The sequence below is a fragment of the Phymastichus coffea genome, unplaced genomic scaffold, assembly GCF_024137745.1.
Source record: "Phymastichus coffea isolate CEN01 unplaced genomic scaffold, Cenicafe_Pcof_1.1 PCOF00028, whole genome shotgun sequence".
In the NCBI taxonomy this organism is placed as follows: Eukaryota; Metazoa; Arthropoda; class Insecta; order Hymenoptera; family Eulophidae; genus Phymastichus; species Phymastichus coffea.
The window spans coordinates 73571-93191 of record NW_026706839.1 but is presented as its reverse complement, the minus strand read 5'-3'; the positions used below and the strand labels follow the sequence as shown (position 1 = coordinate 93191).

At 43.0% G+C, this 19621-nt stretch overlaps 1 protein-coding gene across 1 annotated transcript in view; it reads right to left on the bottom strand.

Annotated features, from left to right (window-relative positions):
- The window catches only part of LOC131662983 (uncharacterized), a 39145-nt gene that overhangs the window by 15399 nt on the left and 4125 nt on the right, over window positions 1-19621 (bottom strand). The window contains exon 2 of the mRNA XM_058933029.1: window positions 3-439. Coding sequence (XP_058789012.1) covers window positions 3-359 — 357 coding nt within the window. The 5' untranslated portion in view covers window positions 360-439. The remainder of the gene's footprint in view (window positions 1-2; window positions 440-19621) is intronic.

Genomic DNA, 19621 nt, shown 5'->3' with positions numbered 1-19621 from the left:
ACCTCGTCACCTTCTCCAAGATGTCCCCACGAGCAAGTAGCTCTGCTGGCAGGACTCTGTTCAGCACAGCTCTGGATGAACAATCGTCTCACCCTCTCAGAAGTTTTATTTCCACCTTCAAATTTCAATCCAAAGCCAAGTCTTTCACCGGGTAGTCTGTAAACCTCGACTTCTTCCTCAGGATGTGCCGGATCGATTCCATTGGCTAACTGTTGTTGCTGGCCAATCGACAATACCGTGATGAAACTTTCCGAGGGTGAGGGTGCTGCTGCTGCTACTGACGCCGAGGGCGGTGGTTGTTTAGCTCCACCCTGTACCGATACCACTGTCACGAATTCCGTGCCGTCCTGCGTGTCCATTGTTTCACCAAGCGCGAGGAGTGCTTTTCTTTTTTTTTCAATGAGGCATTTTGGCGTCGGCTTCTGCTCGCGGTCGGAATCTGCGAAATCGGAAAAATTACTATTATTTTTTAAACGAATGTCACGTGGATATTTAGGGTGAATTGAGTGGGTGCATTGATGTTTCATAGTGAAATAAGAATACTCGTATTGTTATGGTTCGGGTGAGATTAACCCATTAAGACCCATGCCAAATTGGATGAGATAGCACCAAACCAACTGTGCCATTCATAGGCAAATCGAACAAAAAAATATCAGTGTTTTTTTTTGCCACTTGAAATTGTTTATAAAAATTTATTTAAACAAATTACCTATAAAGTGATTGTTTTTCAAATTTGATTGCAGCAACCAATGGGAGAAAATATGGAAAAAATGTTACAAATTGAAGTCAGACAAAAAATGTTGTACATATTTTTTTCATATTTCATAGAATCTATTGTCGCAATCAGATTTGAAAAACAATAACATTTTAGGTAATTTGTTTAAATAACTTTTAATAAACAATTACAAATGGTTTTTTTTCGATTTACCTATGAATGACACGGTCAGTTAGGTACCGTCATTCAATTTTGGCTTAGGTCTTAATGGGTTAACAAACGAACGATGCAATATTCCATTGCGAAAAGTTTCCAGCGCAAACAATGACAATAAATATGTTGAAATGCCTGAAACGCTTATTACGTAAACTTACAGAACCTGTAGATATTAAAGATAATTAAATTTCATAATTATAAATTATGTCAGTTTCGAGTAGTTAAGCGCTAGAATAAAATATATATTTGCCTGACGCTCACACATTTTTCACTTGGCCTTATCCATCGTAAAACATACTCGTCGAAAACTTAGCGTTAATTCTACATAATTTGGCGTAAGATTTTGTAAGAGCTTCAGCTCAACTGTAGCCCATCCCCTCACTTATCGTGCATACGAAAGGAGGCAATTTATCTATGTACGTGCACTTTTCTTAATGAATAAGATTACTGTTCAAGGGTGAATACTCATTATTATGTATTTCAATGACGAGATAATACCATTAGCTTATTAGTATTATCAATTTAATTTTAATCTTAATCATCTCCGCCTGGCTAACCCCAGATACACACGCCTTTCAAAAAAGATAAAACTTTTTTAAAACTCAGGTGGCCATAGAGACTACGTTCAAAACAATTTTTTTGCTAGCAACCAGTATACAGTGAATGAAAACGTCACAAATGCTTCATAAACGGTAAGGTTTCCTTTATAATTTCTCGAAAAAAAAACTTAATAATTCTTGTGTAGCGTAGATATTATTTATTTAGTAAAAGACTCAATTGTAAACCGCAAATTTCTGAGAGTATTACAGAACGAGACTGTTAATTTTTACCATTCTCGCGATATTTTACTGCTCCCTCTTACGGTGATCTCAATTTAATGCTGTAGATCGATTGAATTGAAACTCTCTGCGACTCTAGCACCAGGTAAAATACCTAGCTCTATTTCATAATTCATTGCAAAAATACATCTCAATTGCGGGATTCTAGCAAATGGTTGTAAGTTCATAAAGTATTCTGTCACCTATTGTCGATAAAATTGCTCGTAATCAAGTGCAATCATTGAAAATATAACAAAAAAGAAATGGGGAGGAAAAAAACATACCAATATATTCAGTGCAAGATACGTTTCGATGAAAATACAATCATGGATAAAAATGAAGTATTTGAAAATGATTATTTTATCATCAACAAAAAACTTCTGATGATCATATGCATTTGGCCTTATCAAAATAAATCACTGAAATTATGGATACGGTCGCTTATTATTGTAGCTATTCATACAATGATGATACCACAGGTAGATTGCTATAAATATTATTTATTGTCGACATTGAATGATTACTTTTGAAAAATGGGATACATTCGGTGTCATAGAATTAGTAAACTTGGAAGCTATAAGATCCGCGTGTATTGATTTTTTTTCTATCCGTATTTTCCAATCCTAATCCGTGGTATATACATTAAGCGCCATAGGGGAAGAATAACATTTTTCCCATACGATAGTGTACACGTCGAATTGTGCGAACGCTCGCGTTGAAACTCGAGTCATTGGTTATCTTCGTCATTCGTACTATAATTTCTTGAATAGTTATGATATTTTCTTTAGTTGGTAAAAACTTATATAGAAATTCAGGCGGAAGACTCAAATACTGAGATTATTGTAGAAAACATTGCAGGCTTTTTCTACTTTCAAGGAGTACTTTTAAAGTTATACCTGAGTATATATGCCGAGAAAAAGGTACTACTATAATGTGTGTCGTAATTCATAATTATAATAACAAAATTAAATTAATTTTATTAGTATAATTATGAGCCATTCAATGTTTTCATCTCGTTGATAGTTTTTCGTGCACTTAATTTTTTCAACATCACATTATTAATTATTAAGCTAAACCCTCATAAAATGATAAGATATCTTAAACAATTACTAGCTACAACATCTTTACGAAATTATCACCTATGATTATAAAGAGATTCAAGATCCCGACGAAAGAGCAGCATTGATTGAACGTTGGAGTTTCACTCGGCTCTTATGTATTGGTTATGCAAGTAAGCTTGATATTGAAACTTATTAACTTCGATACTAATTTCAAAACTTCAAATTACTAGTGTTTAATTGAGAACTATTAAATATATAAATATTAAGTCTAAAATATACTAGAATTTCAATTAGATATTATTATACAATATTATTATAATATTTCAGCGTACATGTTCATATCCTGTTTCTTCTTCGTCTTTACGCCAGTGGTAATACCAGCGATTTTAGACGCTATTCTTCCACTGAACGAATCTCGGACAAAGATGATATGTATTTATGCTGAATATTTTATTGATCAGCAAAAATATCTTTACTACATAGTTACTCATACATTCATAGTCGTTTCTTTAACCCTCACCATAATATCTGCTGTGGATACTACATTCGTTGTTGTTGCATACCACGTTCTTGGTCTTTTCAATTTACTAATGTAATACTTTTCTATATACACTGTTTCTCACGTCGCTTTTCACTTATGTCACGGTTTTAGGCGTCGCTTGAAAATATTACGTAAACACGTAAACGATGGCAACTATCGTGAAGATGAACTTCATAATTTCGTGGTCGACACAATCAAAATACACAAGAGAACGATTGAGTTTAGTATTTTTATAAGCACTTGCAGCATAATCACAATAGCTATATAACAATATTACATTTTTTGGTTTCAGTGTTGCCGATCTTGTTAGGATTACTTATGAATGTTTCTTCTTCATTATTGCCATGATACTAATTGTATTGAGTGTAGGAACTATAGATGTAAATAAATGTTTATTATTTCATAATTATTTTATTCAATCGTGCGATTGAGAGATAATCTTCATTTTATTGTAGATACTTATGAATCTTCAAAATCCACCAGTTTTACTACGCATTGGATTTGTTTTTATTGGATTGATTGGTTATTTGTTTTTCACTAGTTGGCCTGGTCAGAGATTTATTGATAGTAGCACAGAGCTACAAGAATCACTGTAAGTTTTATTATAATCGATGTCATCAGTACCATATCTAACATATAAACGTCACATTTCATTTATTTTAAATGTATTTTATACGTGCAAAAAGCTATTGTTGTAATTGGTATAAGTTACCTTTGCAAACTCAATTTCTCATAAGATTTATGATGATGCGATGTTTCATACCGTGTCGGTTAACTGCTGGTCCACTACTTCAATTGAACTTTGCAACCTGCAGTGGTGTAAGTTATTATAAAAATCACTTATTCACTGAAAATCTCTATGGATAAGTATCTTTTTCAGGTTTTAAAAACAGCTATGTCATATTTTACATCGATGGCTTCATTGAATTAGTTTGTTTTAAAAGCCAGCTATCTTAAAAGCCATATTAGTGAAACATATCCTCAACTGAATATTAAATGACAATATTGAATACATGCATTATTACACTTGTAAGATACTGGTACCCAGTACCATTGTTTATGTAAAAATGGAATAAAAATATTTAAATGAGGAGTAAAAGAATCCAGATATCATTAAAATCAGTGCCTTAATATTCAATACAATATAATATTAACTACAATAACTATACAAGGACATAAGGGATACTAGGTAGTTTTTACTTGAAAGGATTAATAAGAATGCCTCGGGCAGCAATAAAAGTGTCATAAGATACTAAACATCTACCTCTCACGCATTCCAGAATTCATAACCAAAGAAAAATCTTCAGTCACCATATGGATAAATTGACGAGAAATTTAATTAGTACATGCTTATCGTAAGCTCCTCAAGTATTCTCAATCGTAGACCAGCAAATTCATCTTTTGCTGCGATTTCTTTACCAATTGTTAATGAGACTTTGCGAAGAAGTAAGACATAAATACAAAAAAAACTTTTTTAATTTATAGCTGTTAAATACGGTATAAAGAATTTCGTAAATAAATTTACATTATCACATCCAGTAGTTTATAGTCAGTGTCGTGCACTTGTAATTTTGCACTAATGCACTCTTACTTCTCAGACCATTCTGTCACTAAGTTTATCATAAAGTACACTATGTGCACTTAGTATGCAGTCATCTAGTGTAGAACAGCATTAATCTTATGACATCTGCAATTGTTGATCTCAGAATTATTAACAGACGTTTCTCAATTTAACGTGCGCTTCCATCTTAAAAAATGTTTCGAGGTTTATACGTTACTAATGAATTTAATAAACTGTATCGTCAGGTAGAGGTGATCATATTGAATTTGTACTGCCAATTCTGTTGGCAGCCTTTTTGCATGGATTGTACATGACTGCTCACTTCGAAAATAAAGTATAATAAGTTTGATTTTAGCTCGGGTACGATATTGAGCAAGGATCACTGCTTTTATTTATGATTTTTTAAACAAATTAGTTATATAAAAGTGTATGAAATTCTTCCTGTGCTGAAAATTTACAGTATGGAAAAATGACTGTCCAATCCATTGTAATACATAAAAAGTAAAATACAATACATTTTGTATAATTAACACTTTTCAGCACATCCCACGTACTTAAACGTTTTCTACGTGCTTAATAATTTTTATTAAAGTACCAAAAATGATCCTCTCATATCTATTTCTCTCATGGCATGTTATTTTACAATATACATTCTTTAATCTGAGTTGGTAATTATTTTACCTCGTAATGTTCTTGATATTATATTACGGAGATAAAAAGTTTACAAATAATTGTTGACATGAATTTTTATACAGAATAAGTATAAATGCCAACTAGATATTTTTTCTTTAATTAGGACCAAATTTCAAAGTCGCTGGTTGATTTTTGTTACTTTACAAGAGTTTAATATTTCTTGATCCACTTACATATATATTTGATATCACTTGGATTTGAGCTTACTGCCACCTTCTAGGAAACAAATCTACACCTTACTTATAATGTATTATAAAAGCATAACGGTGGCGAGGTACAGCAAAGCGATTGTAAAGTTATATGTATTTAAAAAATTGCCTATAACCAAGTGTTATAGTCGATAATTCAACGTGAAAAAAAATTTAAAAGAATAGAGTACACTAATCATCAGTTCACAGTAAGTTTTCTTCTGATGGAAATACAATCTTGGGCAAAGAAAAAGTATTCAAAAACTATCAATAAAAGCCTACTGATGATCACGTGTATTTATCAAAATGGCCTTATCAAAATTGATCGTTAAATTATTCAGACAGACAACCATTGTATTACGTATTCATACCATGATGATGTCACAGCTAATTACATTACTTCATTTTATTAAGACTGAATGTTTTGCGTTATAATAATTATGATGTTGCAGTTTAAGAATGTGGAAAATATTTGTTAAACGCATTTTCCATCTATATTTGCCGTCACATAGTATATAGAATTACAAAAAATTAAATAGCGTACATTAACAGATAGGATAGCTCATATGGAAATTGTGGCCATTATCGATTAACAAATTATTGTAAGCATTAAATTAAATGTATATATAATTTTGAAATGATTTATAATGATATTGTTGAGTATTTATGCACATAAATATATGTATAAAGACATTGTACCTAGAATTTGCAAAAAAGATAAAACGTATTCACGTAATATTCGAACTGAGGGTGACATTTTCATCGTATTGATCCCGCAAATAACATGTATTTCCGTACGCTGATGAAAGGTTCCCGTCCATTCTGTAAAAACTACTAGTCAGCCGATTGTTGTTACTCTTTAATTTAAAAATACGAATTATTGAATCGCATAAGGCAATAACTTACTTACATCATTATAACGATTACAGCTCATTACAGATTATAATATTTTGTCAAGTGCGATATGGAAAAGAAAGAGCTGTAGACGTCTTTATTACAAATTTTACAGGGTTCGCGTACTTTCCAGTTGTACTGTCCAAGTTGTGTATAAGTATTGTTGAGAACGATAAACGATTGAAACGATAAATTAAGAACTGAGAAAACGATACTTTCTTACTTGTAAATCTATGGATTTTTCGCTAAAAATAAAACGGATAACCATTACTACCGAATATTACCATGTATTACTTAAATATTATTCAAGTAATACATTATCGAAGTATTTAATTTTCAAGTCGATTTAAAATGATATACTTAGGTAGTTTAATAGTTACTTATTTTGCCACATTAACAGTACTTGACACGAATTATCTACCATAATATAAATGGCATCTGATATTTTAAACATAAAAATAATATTAAAAGAATTCGCAAGTTAAATGTTCGAGAAAAACATTGGAGATCCAAGAGAAAGAGTTGCGTTAAACAAACTGTGCTTATTGATAGTTACGACGAGCACCTGCAGTAATTATTACTTTTGATCGAAATTCTAAGTCAAAACTAAATTACTGATGAAGGTTATGATAATACAATGTTCGATACCATGTCAACTGACTGCACTCTACTACTCCAAATGAACTTTGCTAATTACGGTACTGTAAGCCGATTTTGAAATCATTTTCTCGGAGAGAATACTCAATGACTTTTTGTACTCTCGAGAACATCTTACATACGTATATTTCACGGCAGTATCATCTTTGAGTAGCTGTATTTTCAAATCCATCGTCACCTCCACACTAAGCGAACAACAATACAATCAACGTTAGAAGTAGTATAATATTGATGATAAAATATCTCGCCTTCTTCTTGAATTTACTTGAAGATCTTGCACGTAACGCAGAAATCCGAAAATTAGGGTGGATGTAGTGCCACATTAGGGATAAAGTAGCAATTGCTCAACCAAAGTTCTGATTGTTGCTAGCCAACTTATTAGGTGGTAAAAGAAGCTGTGTTTGCAATAACAAGAAGCGAACGGTTTGAACGATTACCATTATAAAGGAAAGCCACTTCGTAGCAACCGTTTAGTGCTCCGAACGAAAGAGGATCTCGGAGATCTTGGAATTTGTCTTAGGGTACGTATCTTCGCAATTGCATCGTTACAGTCGAGACGACGGAAGCGCAGGCGATGGAGAAGAGCGCGCGCTGACCTATCCTGCGACGCGTACGTAAATGATAAACGAGACAGCGTCGTTTGAATGCACAATTAGACGCGAGCGAAGACTTATGAGCGCAAACCAGATCGCGCGCTGATGTATGCATTACACGCACGAGGGAATCACTATCGGCACTTGTCGACGTTAATAAATCAAGCTCACTCTCCCACGGAGAACCGTTCTCGTTTATTCTGTTATTTCGGCTGAGTAGTCGGAGCGCAAGATGTAAGCGCGCCGAGCAGAGCTTGTTGCAATTAAAAAGGGAACGCGCAAAGGGCCTCTCGCGAGTATATCCGCGCCTGAGGTAATAAATAGGCTTATCGTATGCTGGGAATCTCGTGAGATCGCGGGAAAATTAGGCGCACAACGACGTCGTCCGTTGCGGCGCGCGCAGCGAGGAAAGTCTTCGCCACGGGAGAGAAGGGAAACGAACGGCGAACATGATGGATCGGATTAATTAATGGGCCTAGGCGTCGTTCGCAAGCGCGAGGGCTTATTGTCGCCTGTGCGCGAGTGCGCGCGAGTTAGAAAGTTGCGATAGCGGTGATTTTTGACGAGATGCGGGAGATAAGCTCGGAGTGCTTATTCTGCCCAAGAGTTTTGCCGGTGTAACGACGCGAAGCTTCAAAATTGACGTAAATTGAGTTTTCCAGAGAAAATAATGCGCGAGCGCGCCTCGAGATCGTGCGAATTCACAGCTGCTCGGCGAGACTTACGTATAAGACCATATTAGAAGCGGCCGTTACTGGCGCGCAGCTGTGAAAGTAGTCGGACATCCGAACGTGAAAACGGATTTCTACCCGTAACAACGGCCGCCGTTGTAGCGTGCACGTCAGTTTTCGTTGTCTAACTTCTCTGGCCAGCAGCAGCAACGGAAATTCCGTAAAAACAGCCGAGCCACTTTTAAAAGAATCTGTAGCGTGCGTCACGTTATATCCGAGAGCCGGAAACTGTGTCAGCAGATCACCCGCTCGCGAGTTTCTTCTTCTTGGCTGTTGCATTTATTATCACGTATCGGCGTGCCTAATTCTCATCGATAACTTCGTGACTGTCCAGATGACCGAATAATGAAATACACGTCGTGGGATAGGGATTCCGATGAATTGTCACGCAGTGTATAAAGATATATGGGTCGCAGCGTGACCTTTCGATCGTACGCTGGGAACAATTGTGTTCGGATATAATTGTGATCACACATAGTTGGATGATTTCCGTTTCTCTTTTTTTTATTTTCATTTTTCGAGACCGCATGAATTCGAACCATGAGAACCGCAACGGCGAGAAGGCTTTATTTGCTGACTCTTCGAAAAACAAGCGGATGAATTTACCTTCGGTCTCGAGTGTCATTTTCTACTGCTCTTTACGAGTAAGAGGAGCGAATGAGTGCGCAATGCTTTTTCGTGATAAATTTTCACGGTGTTGTGAAAAATCTATGCGCAAAACTGACGTGTAAGTAAATGTTTCGAGTGTCTCGCAGCGGTGAATTTTACGACTTTGCGCGGAAAGTATGTCGAAAAGCCCATGGAAAGCTCATTTTTCCAAAGTAGCAAATTATTTTTGAATGATTTTTCAATTGAGCATCTCAACTACTCCTGATTTATCGGCGCGATTATCAGAAATATCTTGAAGATTTTCTGGTTAACTGCGAAAAACGGTCATATCGCGTAAACTCGGTTATTACCATCAAATACGTGCAATTAAGGAAAGATTACATTGGCTGCATGGTCGAGGTTGTATATGCATGTTCAATCTGACGTCATTGTACGATTAACGGTCATCTCTATCTCTCTCGGATAACCGTAGCAGCCGTCTGATTAAACGAGTACATTGTCATTTTCGAGAAGCCGACGAATCCGCTCGAACGAAACGAAGCCGAAGACGCAGCTTTTACTTTTGATGGACGAGAAGACGGAAAAAAGAGGCAGCGAAATTTCACCGACACGAGGAGACGTTTTCCCGGCGTCGCCTCATTAACCCGGCGAGAGGAAACCGATCGCTTCGACGGGACGAGCTTTTGTCGCGCGAAACGTCTGATCCAGTCGTATCGCGATTCCGCGCTCGCGACGCTGCGATCTTCCGACGTCAAATCTTCGATCGCCACCGTCGCGAGGAAGCAGCGAGTCTGCGCGACAGCCGGCGGTACGAGGCACCTCGCGCGCCAAACAATTCGCTATCGCTCGAACGTTCAATTGTGCCGCCGTTGGATCGACGCGTCGCGCTGTGTGCCTTTCTATATGAGACCGGCGCTTGTTTTCTCTTCTCGATTTCTCCGCGCGGAACGCGCGTGCAGGCTTTTGTCATCGCGAAACGCGCGTACAAAAATGTGATCGGAAGAGACAACGGTAAGAAAACGCGCAATTCCCGATGGAGAACCAGAGCCACAGCGATACGATTTCCTCCTCGGCAGCGGCGACGTTGCGTAATTTTTCAACCCCCCCCCCCCCCCCCCCGCGAACAAAATGCGTAAGCAGTACCGTGCATGCGGCCGTTTAAATCAAGTTGGTTATAAGAGCAGCAGCAGCCGCGGCAATCACGAGGTGCACGCGGGCGTGACACCGCGCGCGCACGTGAAAAAGCGTTGCGGCCGCATCCCCAATTTCAATTTAATTACGCGATTGCAGTCGTAAACAGCGAATACGATTACGGACAGCCGTGTAATCTTCGCGGGTAACAAAGTGTGCGGAATTCGCGGCCGCGAATTCCCGGTCGCTCGATCAGCGGCGTCGACGCGGCGCTATCACGACCGTTCCAATGCCCGTGAGAGCGGACCTTTCCAATTCGCGTCTCGCGCGGGCTAAACGCAATTAGATATATATGTGCGGCGATGCGCGCGCCAGCCACTTTCACGCCCGTGCGGTGGCTTTTCCGCACCGTCCGACCTACGTGACGGCTGACCTCGTACTGAACACAATGGAGACACATTTTTTTCGTTCTTCGAAACAGAGGAGAAAAAGGGAGAGAGAGAGAGAGAGAGAGAGAGAGAGAGGAAATCGTAGAAAAATTAGCATAGCCAGTATTACAATTGTAAGTTCAGGGAAGAATGAAAAAAACAAAGGCAATATATAATCTCGCGAAACCTGTAGACCATTGTCGACACGTTTCGTGGTATACATTTCGTAATATACGTGTGCGCGCGTATTTATCGCGAAATATACCGAAATGCGAATTTTCGCTTTTGATAATGCATGGATTTATGAGCGAAAATTCATTTTGATGTATTTATCTACTACAAACTAGCCTATGCTGAATACTAAACGTCTGCCGGCGTTATTACGCAAATGATTTATAAACGATTGACGGGAATGAAGGAATTTTCTACTATGGACATTATCGGCCGTACTTTTCTTTTAATGAGCAATAATTTTTGCAAGTAATAACAGTTATTGGCGTACGAGCAAATCTCAAATAATTCGCTCGCAGATTAGTGTACCAGTGAGCATTATCGAGTGCATTATGCAAGACTGACTATCGTGGGGAGCAAAGAAGCGACGAATCGACTGTTGGTGATTCAAAGGTCACAGCGACAACAATATGGCACGAAATGAAAAATACCATCCTATCAACGATTCGCCGATAGAGAGTTAGAAAGCGGTGGCGACAGATGCAGCTTCCCCTCGCTCACTCGCTATGCGTTTTTTTTTTCTTTTTTCTCCTTCTTCTTTCGTTTAGAAAGTTCTTGACCCGCGTCAGGCTCCACTCACGACTTCGACGCGAGGTCAGTTTTACAGCCGATATCGGCTACTTGCGTTGCTCGCCCACGCAAACCTTTCATTCCCATGCAATTCCCGGCAGTAGGTCGTTACTCCGTTTTTCGGAATTAAGCGAGTGCCCTGTGATTTATATGGTAGCCGCGGGACACCGGCGAATTCTCGATAATTGCGCACCTTTAACTGCCAATACATACGTCACAAAAGTCAATAAAGCCGGTGGAATTTTTTCACCGTTAAGCTCGCATGCGGGTTTTTTTTTTCTTTTCTTCTCCTTTTTTCATGGGGGATAGGGGGGGAGGGAGAAAGAGCGCTTGCACGCGAAACGCACGGTGATACATTTTTTATCGACGAAAGCGAACTGTTCGCGATAAGCCCTTGCATTTGTCTGCTTCGAAGCGTTATTTTCGCGTGCATCGGCTCGCCGCGACTTTCGAAACTGCAGCTTGTCATTATGATTTATCGTCGCGGTATTGAATAAGAAAATAATTACTTGTCGCAAAAGGTGTTCGACAACTCGGTCGATCCGTCCCTCTTTCCCCCCTGTCCCTTGACCCACAGCCGTCGAACGGACGCGTTGGCATGCACGCGCTTGTCGCTGAGCGAGCGCTAGTGCCGGGTCGACGCAAGAGAGAAGGAAAGAGAAAAACGTTACATCAAAGGCGTTCGTGAGCGCGGCCATCCCGAAATTGCAGCTCATTCGCCTCCCCCGTAATCTTACCTGGCCATCTCTCTCTCTCTCTCTCTCTCTCTCTCTCTCTCTCGCTCCCGCTCGCTCGTCCCGCCAAGCCGTTATGTTTGCACGCGTTGCCTCCTCTCGAGGCTGCAGTGCTCGGGAGGCTCGACTACGGCCTTTTTCAAGGGGTTTTCGTCGCGCCAACGCGCTCGTCCGCGTTTGCGCCGGTTTGCGACTGGGCGAAAATTCATTGGCCGTCGAAAGGCCGTATTTAGCGCGTTCGACGACGTCACATCCGGGGGACATCATTGCGCGACACAGCGATCGTTGTAACGTTACGCGTGGAACATTCGAAGGAAAGATCGGAATAGATCGCCGCGCTCGAGGAAACTCGCGAGCACGCGCGCGAGCTGTTCCACGATCGACCGACGACAACCGGCGACAAAGGCTTCGCTTGGCTTTGCCGGCAAGCGGGGGGCAAGCGAAAACGTTGTCGAAACACGCGGTCGCAGCGACGAAAATGCTGAAAGGCGCACGAGCGCGCGCGCGCGCGCAGAGAGAGAGAGAGAGAGGAGAACGGCGCCGCGCCGCGGCGATAAATCGGCGGCGAGCATTTCAATCGCGAATTCCTCAAGTTCAAGGCTGCGAACAATCGGTTTTGCGCGCGTACCTGACGGCTTTCCGCGCGAGAGCGGAGTAAAGATGAGTATCTCTTTCGTCGGCCGGGGGCAATTAAAGAGCCCCGCTGGATTCAGGTTGATCGACGGCATTGTGCGCGCCACACGGGCGCTCGACGGACGAGTCGCGCCGAGGAAGGGGATGCAAATGTGTGTCAGAAGCGCGCGCGCGAATGATGAGTTTACGCGATCTCCGGGCGTCTCGAAGCGAAAGCTGGCGCGCGATCTAGAATTGCCGAGTTGATATTCTGGTTTCCAGCGGGGCTCGATTGACCTACCGATTACGAGCGGACGAGCGGTACGCGCAAATTTTACTTTTTTTTTTCCAGGCGAGAGCAGGATGTTAGCTGCCGAATAATCCGCGATGCGCGAGAGCCGAAATCAACGAGCGGATTCTCGACGCAACAGGAGCCACAGCGCCACTGGCAGGAAGAGAAGAAAGCCAATCGAAGCTGCGCAGCGTGCGTACGAAGTGGCCGCGGCGTCGGAGTACGAATGAAGCTCGCGCCGGGGCGCTTCAACGAGAAACGAAGGAACGACAGAGCCGTACAAGTGCCGCGCGGCTACTCGCGTAACGGAATCCATAGCCGGCGGCAGCTGAGCGCCGCATTCTCTCCGCCGAGAGAAATTCGATTCACGTTTTCGTGCTAGCCGTAATGTACCTGCGCGAGAGACTTCCTCTCGAAAGAAATTCAAGTTCGTTGTCGAATCGAGGAGGAGGCGCGCGCCGGCCGCCTCGTCTCCACGAATCTCGGGATGACATCGTTCATCAGCGGCAAATTGGAATCGACCTTGGTGGCGAAGGTCGCGCGGTATGATTGATAAATTGCACGTTGGTGGAGGGCGTAATTAGCGCTCCTTAAAAGTGGCACTGCAGGCGAGACGCCGAGCGAAAACACGGTTTTTTATTTCTTTTTCTCTTCTTCCTTTTGCCAATTACGCTCGCGGTCGGCAGAGGGGGCTTTCGAGCCGAAACTCTCCGCCCACAAAAGCAAGCGGCAAGAACTCGAGCAACGCTCCAGTGCCGAGGTGGGCATTTACAAAAGGGAAGAAGTCTTCTGCGGGAAAATGGGAAGAAAAAGAACGCGAGCGCGGATTGTACGGCGCACGGGGAATTGATTTTGCGGCATCACGGTAATTTTATTTTGGTTGACGAACGGATTTTCAAGACTATCCTTATTGTTCCAGGTGTACCGCGAATGTATAAAAATGTTCGCGGAAGAAAGCAATGGACCGGCCGACGAGTAATAAATTTGATTGAAAACAAAAACGAAAGAATAATACGAGCTGTGCACACTTAATTTTTTTTTTCTGGCGAACTCCAATTCGCTGGAAATATTCGAACAACGGGTTCTCGCAGCAAGCACACGGAAGTCACGAGTAATGACGTTTCTCGGGCAGCACAACGCCGTTTAAAAATCTCGGTGAGCATTCGGATCTGTGTACCTTATACTTGAAAAGCCACGCCAGCGTATTTATCGATGATCAATCTGACAAAAGCGCCCATTTACGGTATACCACGCCGACCGCAAGGCAAAAAAAAATGAAATTCAAGGCATTGAGGCATTCCTCGCCCTCTAAATGGGAATTCAAAAACTATTCGCGAACGAAGAAAGGAGGGGGAGGAAGGAACGTTAGAATGAGTGACGGAAAAAGGCCTCTCGTGCGCGCGCGTAGTGGGAAAGTCTCGTCCGACGCGCATTAGAATAAAGAGACAATAGCCTTCGCGGAGACGAGGCTGCTCCGTCCGCGCTAATCGATGCGCGCAAAAGGTAGAGATGAAGGATCGGACGGCGAGGAACCGCGCCGCGAAGCCGATCGGCTCACTTTTACAGTTACGAAATGTATCGCGGCGAAGCCAATTAATCGTCCGAGAGTAAGAAAAGCGGATGCTCCCCGTCCGCTCGCGCGCACGCGAACGCGAGAGGGGAGGTCACCGAGGAGGCACGGCGACGGCGACGGCGAAGCGGCACAACTTGTAAATGCAGATGCTTTTCTCTCCGCCGCGCTCGCTAACAAGGAGGTTACAGCTGCGCGTCCGTCCTTTCTTTCCCCGCGCGAGTTTCGGACGCAAAGTTGGCCGCCCGATTTCCTCTTCCGCACGACCCGACGGATGTCCGCGCCGACGGCTCATCTTCTCCGTCGCCGGGAAGCGAGGCAGTAAGGTTTCACCTCGACAATTTCGCCGGGAAAGAGCAGCGAGTGATTAATTTACCGCGAGGAGAGCGAGGAGAGCGAGTATAGCTGAAAGCACATGCGTGCTCGTAAAAAACAGAATGCAGAAATCCTCCGAGCGCGTCACTTGCCCTTCTTTCGTCGTCGACGCGAGGAGAAAAAGAAACCTGAGAAGCAACAAACGTACGTGTGTACGTTTACCAACTGTTATTTTATTTTTTTTTTTTCCCCAGCAATCTCGCAATCGCCACGCTGGAGTAATATCCGAGTGATTTTGCGTAAAGCAAAAAGAAGGCGAATTAGCGAGAATTGCTTTACGCCTTGCAGTGCGTGCACACCTCGCTGCTGAATCCAAGACACACCTGGCGCTCGCTTGTGCTTCGTTCGGCAGATCGATCGACGGTTTGATAGGCGGAAAATCAGATTTATCCGAGCACCGCGCGCGAGCCAAAGCGAGAGGAGCCATTTTCTCTTCCGTTCGCTCGCGCGGAAACGAGAAGCCCCGTGGAAGTGCCAATCTGAAATCGGCAATTGCCCAACGCGCATCGAGGAAACGAAAAGTAAGGTAGCGCCCGTTCACCCGCCACCCGAACCGAAATTCCTGCGCGCAGGTACGCGCGCGGAAGCCTTGTGCAACGACAGCGGCTCGAGCGTACGAAAGGTTATGCCATTGGCCCTAATCTCGTATAACGCCGCTGCTGACCAAGCGCAAATTGCATTGTATCAAAAAGAAAAGTGAGCGACGTCGGTTTGTGGTGGCATTGTCTCGTAGCATTGAAACGAATGCGATTGCGCGTTATTAGATTGAGACCGCATTGCAAACAAGCCGACCGAAAGTGTCTCGACGCAAACAAATATATAGCCCTTTGTAGGTCAAACGAATTACGTACTTGTGTAATTTTCATTCTGTTTTTCGTTCGTTTCGTTTGCACGTTTGTTTTTCGCGTCGACGATAAATTCCGAGATTGCGGAAGGCTCGCGCAGCCTCCTTCGCGCAAAACTCCCCCTCCCCGATTTTTTTCTCCTTGCTCCCGCCATAACTTGCCGCTAAATTATTTAACGCCTCGTTCTATAGCTGCAGTGCTATTTTCGCTTATAATTCATAAAACCCGGAACTTCGCTTCCTACACGCGTCTCCTCCCCCTTCTGCTAATATGCATACGCGTTTTAATACAGCGCGAATGCTTCGCTTTTTTTTTTTTACCTTTGGGAGAGTTGCGAGAAGTCTGCGTGTGAGAAAACGCGAGGGGCAGACGGATCTCTCATTTTTTCTTCTCTTCGACGATATACGTATGCGGCATTTGCGACCGAATTCGATACGTGGACGAATATTAAATGTTGCGGAGGCTCTGCATAACATCGAACGAGCAAATCGTGTTATGCAAAACGGATCCCATCTTTGAATTGAGAATGAACTCGTACGAGACGACCCGTTATATTTTTCAATCTATGAATCGAGAATTGATAATTTCACGTCGAAGCGTAAAATTTCTCAACGTCGACGAACAGAGAAAACAAAATAAAAAATGATTCAAATCACATGGCACGCATTCGATTTTCCCGTCGTCGGTGTGTCTGTGTGCGCGCGCGCGCGTGTGCGTGCGTATGAGAAACAGTGCGAAACCGTATACAGAGGCCGATCGCCGCCACCGTCACTGCACAAACTGGTTTCCACCGTGCATGTGATGCCAGGACCGCGAGCAGCACCGGGAGAGCGAGAGAGAGGTTTCCGTACAATTAAGGAGGTCGAGCTGTGGCTGCCTTTTCGAGGCACTCCAGTCGCGCCGCCGACAGCGCAGCACATATATGCATGGGAAATTTTACTTGACAAAAAGAGCTGACTAGTTTTATGTACGTTCGGCATATACATCGTCCCATTCGGAATCTTATCTCACACGGATCCCTAATTTCCTTTTACATTTTCCACTCGACCGTCTGGTCGAGGTTGACGACGTGGCTGCTTTCGAGCAAATGTATAATGCCGATTCTATAATCCCATGTAATCATGGTAGTGGCGATCCAATCGTCGATGCGAGGTAAATCGACTGTGCCGAGTAGCATCCTGTTATTTACGAACGTGAAAGTTTCGAGGTAAAGGAGAAAAAAAAGAACGCGCGCATTTTACTTTCCTGCGTGTACCTGTCTTGCCAAAGTTTTCGCGCGATATGTGCGACGAGTCTGGTCGACCTGTTACGCGAACCCCGAGGATATTTGACGGTACCTCGGAAGGAGGAAAGAAAAATTGTCGCCCGAACGATTTATCGGGGAGCGGGGGCAAAGTAGTCGTCGTAGGCTTGGGCGCCGTGCGAACAAATCGGGGACGCGCGATGCGTTGCGCGAACTGGGCCACGCGGCTCAGGAGAAATTGCGGCGGGCCCCGTTAGCGATAGATAAATCGGTTATCCGACCATGATAAGATGCGTACGCGGGACCGCGGCGACGTCAGCTCTCCAAAGTGGGCTTTTCTTTCTCGCGATTGTCGGATTCACGTCTCCGCGTGGGCGACGCGATCGCAAGCGGGATGAAAGTGCGAGCGTCGCTGCGCCCGCAAGGTCCATTCGCGATCTCTCGAAAAAGCCAAACCGAAGTGCGCGAGCGCGATGTGGCTTTCGAATGTGCCGTATTTCCATTTCCGAGAAAAATATCGGCGCTTTTTGCGCTCGGAATAAGTCCATTTGGTTACGGAACGCTCGGACGTTGCGCCGACGGCCGATGTGTGTCGACGTATCAAATTTTACGACTTTCATCATTAAAGATGACTTTCTAAGCCCCTGTGAAACACTTCTCGCGCGTCGCTCTTGCCCGAAACGCAAATCAAACGTGTTTGCCCATTCCGCATCGCGCTCGTCGTCCCCCGTGCACTTTCTAAAATAATTAGCGGTAACCGCGGCTCGTTCGATAAAGTCCCCCGCGGCACTATTTCAAATTGCAGATTTTGCGTGCGATTGGAAATCGAATCCACGATGGTGAAACGAAATCAGAGCTGGCCGCCGGCTAAAATATCAATTAACTTCGAGAAGACGATAATGAAACGATTCGTTGCTTCTTTTTCTTTTTTTTTTCGGAGGGGGAGGGGATACACTGTTATGTATCTCGTTTGCTGAATGAGTTTACTTTTGTTGAGATATTGCTTTGATAGAAGAGATTGAACCTGGAAATCAAATGGCTACGCGATTAACCTCGACTGGTTTCGATATTTACGATTGGCTACAATGGACAGGAGAAAAATTACAACGCCAGCAGGAAGTAAAACGCAAACATCTATTCGACATTTGTTTGTTGGTCGATCAACGAAAATCAACAAGTGAAAAACAATAACGTACCTTGCAGAATAGCGACGCTTATCGCCGACGTTCGATACGAGGAAGACGAACCGTTAATAAACAAGTAAAGGTGAACGACCGGCTCGTCTGCATAATGGAGGTCGAGAGAAAACGGAATTTAACAAATTGAATAGCTGATTACGCTAATCCACGGCAGCTCGATTTCGAGACTAAAAAGCGCGCAGGGGACCGCCGAAGCGTACGCGTATTCAAATTAACCCGCGTGCTCTCGCGACCGTGCCAATACGGAATGCGAATTCCCGGCTGTGCGTAGTGGGAGCAACATTAGCGAAGGGGCAACGTCGCATCGCGCGTCGCTAATTGCGTGGTCCGCGAAGGGCATTCTTTTCGTTCGCAATTAACCGCGAAGCTCGTCGATAAGTTGGCTCGGAGACGGTCCGCCCAACGGTGAAAATGATCCGCCTGTCTCTGTTCTTGCGACTACAACTTACCGTGGCGAAGAAAAAAAGAAGAAAAAAATAAATAAAAATAAAAGAAAACCGAAAGAAATGAACTTAGCGTGCGAGAGCGAAAAGCAGCTGCCTAATCGTCGTTGCATCTATTGCTGGCCGCTCGCCGTGGGAAGGTATCGTGCGGGTGCTGCCTGCGGGCGACCGTGCTTCGGGCATTCCATTCAAATGTGACCTAAGCAGAAGCCCAAAATTATATAGGTGCGCACACGACTACTTTTTGGCGAACGAAAAAAATACTTGCATGCCACATCTCGCCTGCAGTCTTTTTCGACCTGCGGCCCCTGCGTCGTGGACGCTCGACCGAACGCGCCTGGTTATACGAGCTATCGAGTCATTGGGAGCGAAAGCTTGGACTTTTTTTTTCCTCCTGGGTAGGATGCAGTATAGGATGATAACCATCAATTATTCGAGACGAATTACATGTTATTAATAGCTTTCAATACTGGAGTAGGAGCTTTTTTTCTATAGTCACTCAACAGTCAGATCAAAACAGTAGCTCGAACGCGATCGCGTAAAATTCACCCAAGTCACCGATTTTAATTAACGTCAACCTCTTCATCGGTCAAATTTACGGAAGTCAAGACACTTCCCATACGTGGTCAATATCTCAAATTGATAAGTAACGCAATGCAAATCTATATCAA